This window comes from Alosa alosa, chromosome 13 (genome assembly GCF_017589495.1).
Source record: "Alosa alosa isolate M-15738 ecotype Scorff River chromosome 13, AALO_Geno_1.1, whole genome shotgun sequence".
In the NCBI taxonomy this organism is placed as follows: Eukaryota; Metazoa; Chordata; class Actinopteri; order Clupeiformes; family Clupeidae; genus Alosa; species Alosa alosa.
Window position 1 is genome coordinate 16,034,929 of NC_063201.1, and position 12,706 is coordinate 16,047,634.

Below are 12,706 nucleotides of genomic sequence, written 5' to 3' on the forward strand. Positions count from 1 at the left end.
ACACAGTCAAGATATCAAAGGAGTGGCTTCAGGACAACTCTGTGAATGTGAATGTCTTAGAGTGGCCCAGCCAGAGCCCAGACTTCTGATTAGATTAGATTAGATTCAACTTTATTGTCCATTGTTTAGAGTACAAGTACAAAGACAACGGAATGCAGTTTTCTTCTAACCAGAAGTGCAAAAAAAGCAGAAAAGTGCAATGTGATATACAAAGTGTAGGCAGGTGGTGCATAGACAGGACAATACATTTAGTGCAGTGTAGACAGTACCGTTGATTTACAGAAGGTGGTTTAGAGTAGTATAAATGAAATATAAATGCAGTCAGTGTATTAGCAGTTAGCCTACCTTATAAGAATCCCATTGAACATCTCTGGAGAGATCTGAAAATGGCTGTGCACCGACGCTCCCCAACGACCTGTTGGAGCTCAAGAGGTTCTGTAAAGAGGAATGGGCGAAACTGGCCACAGATAGGTGTGCCAAGCTTGTGGATTCATATTCCAAGAGACTTGAAGCTGTAATTGCTGCCAAAGGTGCCACAACAAAGTATTGAGCAAAGGCTGTAAATGTACATATATTTCCGTCTCTTTATTTCTAATACATTTGCAAACATTTTTAAAAAAATATTTCATGTTGTCATTATGGGATATTGTGTGTAGAGTTCTGAGGAAAAAGTTTATTGAATCCATTTTGGAATAAGGCTGTAACATAACAAAAGTGGCTCGTAATGTGGGGTATTGTCTTTACTTCCTGTAAAAACATTTTCCACTGTTTCTACCCTCTCTGAGTTGACCATCCCATTTCATCCTCTCATGGTATGCACTACTGGAGACTAGCCACTAGGTGTCCTCTTTGAGCAGGTATATTTGCATAGAATACTGTTAAAACCCTTACATCACATATCGTCAATGAGGTCACGAAGAAAGAGACAGCATTGTTACATCATTTCCAGGAGGCATGAGACACCCTGATGACTCAGGCTCTGAGTCAGCCCCATTCAATTACATGACATCCAACATGATAATAGTCCAGAGCTGAGGATCCCTACTGCCAAAGGTGTGGATGGTATCAGCACTGATGTCTTGTTCAAGTCTGTTCAGCCCCAATGTTTTGAGTATTTTATATCAATTTCTGAATGTTACAAGGCTAATTGTGTCCACTGTATTTGTAGATGAAAGAATGTATTGAAAAAGTAAAAATAAAGTATCAGGCGAATTCTGTAGTGTACCACTTTGACGTTTTATTTGCACATTCAATATGTGTTAACAAAACCAACAGACAGACTAGCATTAGTGTTATATTTTGCGTATTATTTCATGGCATTTTGCAGATTTGCAAAGGTCAATTTTTCCCCAGTTACTTCAGACTCACACTCCAATATGCACAGTTTGCACAATTCAAAGTACTGTATAATTTACAACAATCCCTAGTCATGATCAGGACAATAATTAATTACAGCTTTCCCTTGATTTCATTTTGTACATCCGACATAGTCCAAATCAGGTTGGTTAGAGTTCAAAATACAAAAAAACAGCATTGGATGTGAAGGCTAGGCTCAGGCGAGTGAGGGAGTAAGAATGTGTTGATTCAATTGGGAATTAAGCATGTGTGTGTGTGTGTGTGTTTATGAGAGCCCTTAGCCTTCCAGTGTGTCCACGTCTCCTTTAGCACCACATACAGCAGAAAGCGACAAGGAATAAGTCAACGCTGATAACATCCAAACAGGTAAAAAAAAAAACAGCTTTCAGTGTGGTAAAACACTGTGTACCGTAGGACATTAATAATGAAACTAACTTAAATAATTGGATAATTGGCTCCCACATGTGTTTCTGTGCAAATGAACAAAAAAACAAAGGGAAAAAATGTGCAGGGTAATCAAGCTCAGGCATTTTAAACACTTGGTAAGTGATAGAGATACGGGTGGTGAAGTCCACAGGTGTTATAACCTAAACTGTGCCACCATAGCAGGAGCCTCCAGTCTTCTGTATGGGACAGTGCCATGGCTCAGTGATATTATAATTCACACTTCTCATCTGCACAGTTCACAGACCCTGTGGATGTGTGTGTACTGGGCGTGCCTGTATCTATATGTGTATCAGGTTGGGCTGGGCTGTAAGGATGTGTCTGTGAGGAGTATAATGGTGCATTCATGAGCAACTGAGAAGTGGGAGTTTCGGGGGGGGGACACCTGAACTGGGGACTTCCCAGTTTGAAGTGGAAGAATATTTTGATGTTACTCAACATAGTGAACGCTCTCACTTTGGAAGGGTGAGTTTAGAAGTGGGAACCTTCCCATTTCCCTGCCGCATGAACGGACTATAACTAATAAAATGACACAGACAGCAGAATTTCATCTTAAAAGTGGACCGATTCGTCCTCTCGTCCACTTTGAGTAAGCAGAGAGAGGGTCTCAGCTGCGTTCAGTGGCTCTATGGACTCGGCCGCACTCACCGCTCTTGCCGTTGGAGATCCCTAGAAGCCTGTGGCTAGTCTTATACACATGTCAGCTTGCAGACTGAAACTAATACAACAACACAGGCGTTATGCAACGCACATTCCCGTCTTTAATCCCCAATATGGTATACGTAATGGATGTGATTACATAAAGATGAAGATGAGCAACGGGATGGAGGAGAGGCAGACACTCGCCCATGAGGAAAGAGAGGGAGAAAGAGATAGAAAGACAGACATAGAGAGAGAGAGAGATGGACAGAGAGAGAGAGAGAGAGAGAGAGAGAGAGAGAGAGAGATCGGAGGTCAGAGTGACATTCTCCACGTCACAGTGATGCTGTGGTGGCCCTCCTGCTTCTCCTCCTTCTGGTGGGGCGTGTGCCGTGCCAAACGCCCGCTCCGCACTCAGCCACGCCCGCCCGCACGTGCGCTGCGTCACCCTCCGTCATCCTCCTGTCTGTCCCAGGGACCAGGAGTGGAGCGAACTGACTGAGCAGGCACGGCAGATTATGAGAACAACACTGTCTTGAGAACGAGGGGAAAATACACTAAAGGGGTTCCTAAGAGAATGGGTTCTAAGGGGAAAATAAAATGCTAGAATGAGAAATGTAGAATGTAAAATCTACCCTACTTCCAGCAAGTTTTGAAAAATATTCCATGACACATCCTGACAGTCGTGCAGGTCATCCTGATAGTGAAATATAGAACAATTCAAAGCTTTTGCAAGGCAATGTTGGTGCACTAATTTCACTTTTTACAAAAAAAAGTACAAACAAATACAAAGAGCAACCTAGAAAAGTGAAAAGCCTTGACAAATTATTGTGTTCCTGTACTGTACATGAAAGACATGCAATCATCGCAGTCATAGGTGACGATCCTTGTGAAATCCTCCATTGCATCCCTTACTGTCATGTAATTGCCTTTTTAGAAGCCGGTAAGATTGCTGAGTGATGTGCAAGCTGTTGCATCACAATAAGAAAGCACAGAAGACAGAGAGAGCTGCCGTTTAGTTATTCTGACCAAGACAGAGCAGTATTGGATATGAAACAGTAGCTGAGCACAAACCTTTTCTACAAAACAGTTTATAGTATCATCCCCAAGGCAGTCTTTGTCTTGTAGCACTATTTGTCAAATAATTCTAGAACATTCTGTTTTAAATGAGACTAAAGAGCCATCAGGGAATGAGCATAATCGGGGGCAATATGCTCAGAAATTGTCATCCCAATGGTTGTTACAGTGATATCTTTTTTCAAAGCATAGCAATATGACACAGAGGGAATGAACCTTGTCATGACTGAGGCCTCATAAGCGAGTCTTACAGTGAAAGAAATCTTCATGAGTACAAAAACTGATTTGACATCACAATTTTAGAACGATTGCTGTACACTTTGAAGATCTTTCTGGTTTGCTATATTTGGTTGAGGGAAAAAATCACTCTCTTTCAACTTTGAACAACAACATCTGGCGTTCTTTTCTTTTGAGGAAAAAAAAAACATCTGTTTCATTGATCTGACATGCGATACAACCAGTGCAAGAAGATATTAGTGAATTCTGACATTGTACAATTATTAGAAAATAAAAAGCAATACTTGGGCTTGGGTCTTCACAACACCACCACCAAAAAATTATAACAGTCTTGTATTCATAGTCATATTTTGGTCTCCATCATGACTATTCTTTAGTGACGGTGTTATTGTATATGTGTGTCACAATATGTGTTTTAGCGTGTCAGTATATGTGATCGAATCCTTTTTGAATGGAAACTGATGTTTAGTTCCTTTTGTCCATTTTGTTTAGAAGAGAGATCTCACACAGAGGTCTTTTTCTTACATTTATCAGTGTACATGAACTGCTTGTGTCCATGTATGTGCATATATGCATATGCAAGCAGGAGTTTAAATGTGTTTGTGTGTATGGGAGAGAGAGAGAGAGAGTGAGAGAGAGAGGGAGAGAGAGAGTGTGTGTATGTGTGTGTGTGTGTGTGTGTGTGTGTGTTTGTGACAGAGAGAGAAGATGAAGGTATCTCACCTGTACAGAGTTCTTTTGTTTTCATATATGAATGTGTGTATGTATTCCATTTGTAGGTAGGTATGAGGTTGGCATGGGTGTATGTAGGTTTGTTTGTGCATGTTCATATGTTGGAGACTGTGCATGCACTTGTATGTGTTTGTGTGTGTACATGTGTGTGTGTGTGTGTGTGTGCATTAGCATGTGTGTGTTTGTGTGTGTGTGTGTGTGTGTGTGTGTGTGTGTGTGTGTGTGTGTGTGTGTATGTTCTCAGCTAGGTTCTAGTACTCGCTCAGACTGTGCCACTTGGACACCTGCCGGCGTGGGTTGCCGCAGACCTCGTGCCAGTGGGCGGCACCGGCCGGCAAAGAGCTCCGTGCACCAAGGACCAGGCGGCCCACCACCTCGTTCTTGGTGGTGCGGTCGAAGTCCATGACCAGGAACTCCACAGAGATGTCGGGCAGTAGCTCGGCCGGCACGTCATAGATAAACGACTCGTTGAAAACGGGATCCAGCGTGCTCTTCTTCACGTGGGTCTTCTTCTTAGCGATGCGCCGACGGCCGTAGAACACGTTCACTTTCACGTACGGGTCTACGGAGAATTTGGGGAAGGGAGGTGGGCGAGTGAGAATACAGAAAGAGAAAGCAGATACAGAAGAGGGCAAGGAAGGAAAAAGGGAATGGAAGGAGAGAAAGAGAGGAAGGAAGAGGAGAAGGACCAGATGAGAAAGCAGCAGTGTAACGGTAGCCAGCAGCTGGTCCGTAGCTGTACAGTATGTACGTTGTGTAAACCTCCCTCCCAACGCCTTGTGCTAGTGAGAGAGCTAGCAGCCTGGACTTTTGGCTCGATTGTTAGCACGCTCGACTTCCGATCCGAGGTGCTGCTTTTTGCGGGTTCGAGTCCGGGCGAGTGCAGGGCTGAGCCGTGCAGTTCAACACAAAGCGGATTACAGCAGCACACTAGGGCACTCACGTGGTCAAACTCAAAGGGCATGGACAGCTTGCCTAATCTAATGCTGTACTGATGAAACCCATACAGTTTTAAACCTCTGAGGAATACATCCAAGAGATCTCAACATTAATAAAAATCTTCATAAGTGTGATAGACATCCAGACAATGCCCTCAGAGTGTAGCACTGTAGCTGCCTTGCTGCTCTAGCTGTTGGCTGCAGCCAAAATTTTTTTTTTTCCAATCCGACAGTACTCGGTGACCTCGAGAAACAGAGATCTATGTGAAAAAGGAGTTCTCCTTTAATAGTATAATAGTTATCTACAGCGGTTTAGTGTACTGTATTGTTTGACATATTCACTCTGTTCTTCACAGATTAAACTACACAAGTAGGACATTTATACTCACTGCCAGACAATCCGGTGATGTCCATCTTAGGGAGGTGTTTGGCCTTGAGCACCACCACGCTGAGCCGGTGGGAGACCGGCTGGTAGGACAGAGACACCAGCAACTCTCCGCGGTTCACACACTACACACAAAACACAGGGCATAGCATCACGAACATGACTCTCTACATCACTCTTCTTACTCTCTCTCTCTTGCTTTCTCTATGTAAATACTTTTTCTGAAAGCATTAAAGTCAGCAAAGTTCATATCTATGGACTGTTGTATGCAATTCAATGCATGTGTAATATAAGGAGGGAAAGATAAAGAGACAAAAATATATTCATTTTTTTTCTGTTTATGTATATTTTACTAAGCAAAAACTATCATTATGGCAAGAGTGCACTGAAATGAACTTGACTGCAGTGATTGTCTTGTAGAAAAATAAATAATGGGGGGGAAAATGAATAAATAAATTCATCAGCAGTCATTGTATCTACTCAGTCGCATATCAAAACAGATCTTAACTGACTCTAATTGTTTATAATTAAAATGACTTCATTTGCAATCTAATTATCACTCCCAGCAGTTTAGTTCCTCTCTCTGAAAAAAAAAAAGAATCAGTGATGGCATCATTAAGCCAATGGCCTTGGTGACATATACCACTACCATAGAGCACCTCTTAGCAAGAACAGGGAGAAGTGACTCAGACACAATTGGACTGAACTCTCCATGTACCCAGTCTTAAATGGTGCTCCTTACAGAGACCAACGTTTATTAGAGGAGACAGGCCTGGTGGTGATATCATAAGAAAGCCTGGCTGTTCAGGCGTAGCCTTTTCATGAAAGTCCCTTTGTGCCAGGAGATAACATGGGCATTTAAGCATGTCTTCCTCTGGTCAGCTGCAATTAAAGGCTGTAATGGCTCCGAAAATCAATACACACCGACCTTGCGGCTGGCCAGCTCAATACACTGCATCTGAGAGATAGGAAGTTGCATGTGTGTGTCCAGATTTTACATGTTGCGGTGACTGGCATTTTCACCACCTCCACAAAATCAAGAAAGTAGAACAACATGATCTGTTTGAACTATTGAGACCCTGCAAATCACTGGAATGTCTTGGGCACTAGAAATGAAACTAGAATGTTACCACATATTATGTCTTCAATTCAAACATAAGCATCACCAATTGAGTCAACTGAGTTCAGATTCAGATTCAGATTTCATGGATGAAAGGCACATGTCTTTTACATTACATCTGCATCTCTACCACCTATAAGTGATTTAGGTTAACAGTAGTGAAGTTCAGAGACCTCAAGATATTGTTAACCATACTGAATATGAGCATTGTGCACCCTCACCAACTAAGGAGGAAAATGATGCGATACAATGGCTGTCTCTAGGTGACTATGCTTTTCAGTCACGGTCCTCATTTACATTATCCTGAAGAAGACGGTGCTGAGTCACACAGAGAATGACAGTGTGTGCCCAGGATTGTCATCGGTTGCGCCATCGGATTGTCACCGCCCACACCAGAGCTCCAGGCCCAGCTCACACTGGAAATATCCAAGCAGCACCGGCAAGGTATAATGCTCATAATGCTCAGACCATAATAAAGTTCTATCTTGTTGCTAAGTGATGTGAGGTACTAATTTCTGTATAACAGAAAATAAATGTCCTGCCCCTGAAACAGAATACTACTGATTTGCTTGGTCAGAATGCCTGAAATGTTACTGCTACTACTAGAATACATTAAAGTGGCACTGCATTGTGTTATGCTCTGAAAGTTGGACTAAGTTCTACATGAAGGTGGATTTTTCTGACTGGCACCAGAGGTTGACCCATTCAACACACCACCTGGTCCTCACTAACACAACTTTTCAGCTAGGTAGATCAGGTAATTGGTGATATCACCTGTGTTTAAGTGCACAGGCAGAAGGAATCCATGCTATACACAACTTGGAAGTCTGATATTTCCTAGGTTTCCCAATTTTGTTCCAGACGAACTGAACTTGGAAGTCAAGAATTCCTTCTAGAAAAAAAGTACAATGGAACGCCACACTATTTCTAAAGTCTATCTACCCCGACTTTAAATTCAGAACTGAAGTCTGAAGCCTTCCAGATTGTCTGGAATGCAGTAACATGGCAGGACTTTTACTTTGTGAAACCAGGATTGTCCACCTCTGACAAGTTAGCACACCCCACTGGCATCCTCACCTGCATGCTCCTCTTGCTGATGAGCTGTGTGAGCTGCACTTTGCCCGTGCTGGGGTCGACGCCAGCCAGTGGCACCACCGCCTCACCAATGACGTCGTCGCGGGCGAAGCGGTCGAAGCTCAGCACCAGAAAGTGCAGCGTGAGCTCGGGCAGTGCGCTGTATGGTACGCCATAGAAGGTGAACGTCTCGTCGAAGACGGGCTGTCGGGTGCGCCGGAGCACGCGGGTCTTGACGCGGTGCTTCTTCTCGGGCAGAATGGTCATCTTGACGTAGGGGTCTGCACTGCCCGCCCGTTCGTCCACAGCCGGGAGCCCCCGCGCTGCCTGGATGGTGACCACCAGGGCCTTCTTAGGGAAGTTGTAGTCCACGGCCAGGCTGAGCTCGCCCAGGCTCTGCAGCTCGTCGTCAGTGGCCGGGGTGAAGGGGGTGGCCGTGGCACTGCTCTGGCTGCTGCTGCTGCTGCTGCTGGGGGCTGAGACGTTCTCCAGGCAGCTGTAGTCGGCCCGGATGGGCAGATCGCGCTCCAGCCTCAATGGGTGGCGGCTCGCGCCATCACACTGCCCATCGTCATCTTCCGATCGGTTGATGTAGGGGACCTGCCCGTTTTCAGCTGCTGCGGCTCCCACGTCGGCCCCGTCCACAACTGCTTCGCCCCGCTCCTGGTCCTCGGTGGTCGGCCCTTGGCGCCTGTCCCCCCTCCAGCCGGCCTTCCTGGCCAGTCGCACCACCCGCTTGTTGTTGGTCAGCGTCTCTGGGTAGATGCTGATGCCTTTTAGCATGTGGATGAACTTGTACGGCGGGTCTGTTGCCGGGTCGTATGGCTCTGATTGGATGCCGTGGAGCTTGTAGGCGCCCGTCGACCGGCGGCGGCGCCGCTGGCAGCACACCCAGAGGAAGACCAGAGTCACCACTGCCACCACCAGCACTCCTGCCCCAATGAAGCCCGCAAGCACCGGGGACATGTCTGAGATGAAAACAAACAGAGGAGACCACAGTTCATAAAATAGGCCTCACCTTACATTATCCCCAATTACAGCCAACAGACAATTTAATATTCATATCAATATCTTGGGTGAATTCTTAAACTTGTTGGTGCCTCCCGCCCCTCCTACATACACAGCACATAATCCTCAATCCTCCCGACCTTTTTAAGTTTTAGAGCTTATGCAATTTAAAAATTAAGTAAGAATAAGTGCCTTGCCACTTTGAATCTACTAAACTCCTCTTCCCTCTTCTACCCCCCCCATAAATGCACAAATAGGCTGACACCAGACATAATTTCACTGCATTTCTTACATCCAGTAACTATATACATGTGACAATACATACTTGTACATCACATCAGTTTACTTTTGTCATGATTTATAAACCCTAAAATGAGATTCGGCAGACCCAGTTGGATTTTCTGGAGTCTTCTATACTGTTTGGCTAATACACAATGAAAGCAGTTAATAAACATGCCAGTGTTTATTTCATTTGGACTCAATTTAACTTTTAATAGACATTAATAAACCTGAAACCTGGGCTCAGGTTTAATGCTTGTCATACTTATTGGCACACGAGGATAGCTGCTCTCAGCTCAAGACAACACTACTCAAAAATCAAGGTGGGAATATATACTGGCATGAAAGCCCCAACAAAATTAAATATTTACAAGCTCAGTTTTGAGATAAAATCTAGTCAATCCCATCTCTGTCAGTGTAAATTGAAGTGACTGAATACTGACAAATGTGACCTAAAAATCTTACAGGAAGCTCAGATGCTTTTGATAATGTTACATTTGTAATTTCAGCAGCTTATTGCCCACATGCTTAAAATAACCACTACTGCATCACTCTCTTCACTTTAAAGCTTATTGGTTTATTTGGTGTTATGAGTTGTTTTATTTTTTTTAACCTATTTTCTATTTTTATTTTTAAGTCAACACATTTCACAACACCTTATTTTCAAGGAATCACACAGTTTAGTTTCTCAGCTATAATTACGAAAGATTTGAAGGGTAAACAAAGATTTGAAAGACTTTCTGCTCTTTTCTCATTACACCCCCTGGTCCTAACTCTGATATTTGCACAGTCATGTTTCACAGCTTGAAGGACCCATCTCTGACCTTCAGTCTTCCAGTCTTCAGATTTATCATGCAGAAGCTGGATAAGATACTGTATCCTTTCAATTCTCAATTCTGGACATCCAGCCTGACAGTAACATACACACACACACACTTTCAGTGTGGCAGTGCCCATTTTGCTTCAGCTTCGAAATACTGGTGGTGTACACACTCAACCTTTATGTTTTTGTCCACCATGCACTTGCCATCCATATTGTCTTTATCATATAACTGAGAAATGAGGTCTGATGCAATATCAAGTACAAAGTTTTCACAGTCTGAGACGGAATGTAAATCTGTCTGTTTTTCTTCCAGGGTTGGTGTCTGTCATGAACAAGGCCAAATCTTAAATAAACAGCCCAACAGTCCTCCAGAATGTTTCTCCTAACTTGACACAATTTTAGGGTTTGATTTTAGGATGCGTGAACGAGCAGGCTGAGGTCCTGCAGTGACAAGACAAAAATTTACAGCCTAATGAAATAAGGACAGGCTGCAGCAAGTCTCTGCCCATGGTCACAAGCAGAGAACAGACTGCCTGTATTACTGAGTACAAATTCCACTGATGTTTACTTGTATATTATAGTGCGACACATTTCTTATGCATTTCTAGGATTACTTGTGATGATAAGAGTACACTGTATATAACACAAATGCAATATAAAAATAGCTATAAAATAGCTGTATCTTGAGTCATAAATAGTGTTATGGAAATATAAATACAGCTACAGTTTTCTTTTCAGGTTTGTTACAATAAACACATTTCTACTTTCCTGTGGCATTTACTGTAAGTATTGTATTCCATATATAGTGGCGTCACTAGACCCATTTTACTGGGGCACGTGCCCCAGTTTTGAACTACTGTGCCCCAGTAAATAAGTTACGGTATTTAACTAGCTCCTGTTGCCTATTTGGCAGCAGATTATTATTATTATCAAAGTGCACTGCTCACTCCGACAGATGCCACGGGAGTGAGAGGCTACTGTGTGTCTGAGCAGAAGTAGGGCAAGCTGAAGGCCGCAGTGAGGACTCGTGAACAGCGTGAAGATGCAGGGATGGGAGGGGAAGGGAGGGGACAGGACAGAGGGAGTGGACAGGAGGGGGATAGAGGGTGTCTCAGGTGGGTGGCAGGAAACAGTGTCATAAGCAAGGACATTTAAGAGTTTTGCTGTAAATCACAGAGATGTAGGCACAAGAGGGTAATATTCTGCAACGCACCTTTTACACGACTCTTAAGAAATATCACATTCTTTCTATGATAGGACCTTTCACTGTTTCGATTTAACTTGTTTCACTGGCAAAACTAAAAACATCTCAACACAATAAATCTGAAAAATAAATCCTTATTGTAGGCCGTACACATCTACAGTAGACCTACCAGCCCATGCCTTCCTGAACCAGTAACAGACATTCAAAACTGCATTGCAAAGACTCTTTTGGCTCCTGCAAACTGTCTCACCCCTTCGATGTGTGCTATTAGCAGCTTGTGAAGTGGACAGCGTCCAGAGCTCCCCTCACGTCACAAGGGGGCTGAATCATCCTCGAAGTCCTTGGCGGAGCTCTGGCACCGCTGCGGCCCAGTGGCGCACGACGCCGCCGCGAGACATGATTCAGCACATTAGCCATGGGAGGCGTCGAGTGCTGAGGCCTGAGATTCCGCTGCCCACTCGGACGTGTGTGTGCCAGGATGTCACTGTCTGCGTGGGTGCAGCGGTGGCATGAGAGAATGAGAGGCGGTCCACTTACACACACACACACACACATGTTTGTGGGTAAAGGGTTCCTGTCTCTGCATTTGTCACAGCAGGAAGAGTGGGACAGCAGATTGGAAGACAGCTTACTTCCTGTTGTAAGGGGTGGAGGTAAGGGGTTGTCTACATATTACAGACAGTGGAGGTGGGTGGAGAGGGGACACGACTGCTGAGAGTTAATGCAGGCGCCTGTAAGAGAGCTAAAGGTGGTGTCTTCCTAGCCATCTGAGAGCGTGAGCAGCTTACTTCCTATTCACTAGTTCACATTCCTGAATTTGTATAAAGACATAAAAGCATAATAGAAAAGCATGTTTGGCAAAGTCTCTGGCCATGGTCCTGAAGGGCTTCGCAGAATCGTGCCGGGGTCGACTGCGCAGACAGGAGTCGGGCAGGATTCCGCCATACACCCCCTTATTCTTTAACTATGGAAGACGGGAGGCGTAAGGGGAGGTGGTGGGTTGCGAGCGGAGTAACACTGATGCTGCAACTTCGACAGGTAGACTGTGATTAAATAACCGGACTGATTGAAGGAGGAAAGGGGTCGTCTATTGACAGAGAAGGTGAGCGAAGAGGTGACATGATTGCTGAGAGTGTGAGAGAGGAGAGGTGGTGCCTACCTAGCTATCTAAGAGTGTGTCTATGTGTGTGTGTGTGAGTGTGTGTGTGTGTGTGTGTGTGTGTGTGTGTGTCTATGTGTGTGTGTGTGTGTGTATGTGCGTGTGTGTGTGTATGTATGTAGGTGGGTAAGTTAAATATTTATCGCTTAAGACTGGGACAGACAGAAATAGATGTGTCTCTGGGTGAAGTCTATATGTAAGCATCATTACTGTCTGCAGGTAGGGCTGCGT

The 12,706-nt window shown here is 44.3% G+C and overlaps 1 protein-coding gene across 1 annotated transcript in view; it reads right to left on the reverse strand.

The window, feature by feature from the left end:
• Positions 1-1,217: 1,217 nt before the first annotated feature.
• Positions 1,218-12,706, reverse strand: part of syt11b (synaptotagmin XIb) — a 17,075-nt gene continuing 5,586 nt past the window's right edge. Inside the window, exons 2-4 of the mRNA XM_048261862.1 lie at positions 8,006-8,970; positions 5,813-5,933; positions 1,218-5,047 (exon numbers count right to left, since the gene is read on the reverse strand). Of these exons, the coding sequence (XP_048117819.1) occupies positions 4,737-5,047; positions 5,813-5,933; positions 8,006-8,970 (1,397 nt within the window). The 3' untranslated portion in view covers positions 1,218-4,736. The remainder of the gene's footprint in view (positions 5,048-5,812; positions 5,934-8,005; positions 8,971-12,706) is intronic.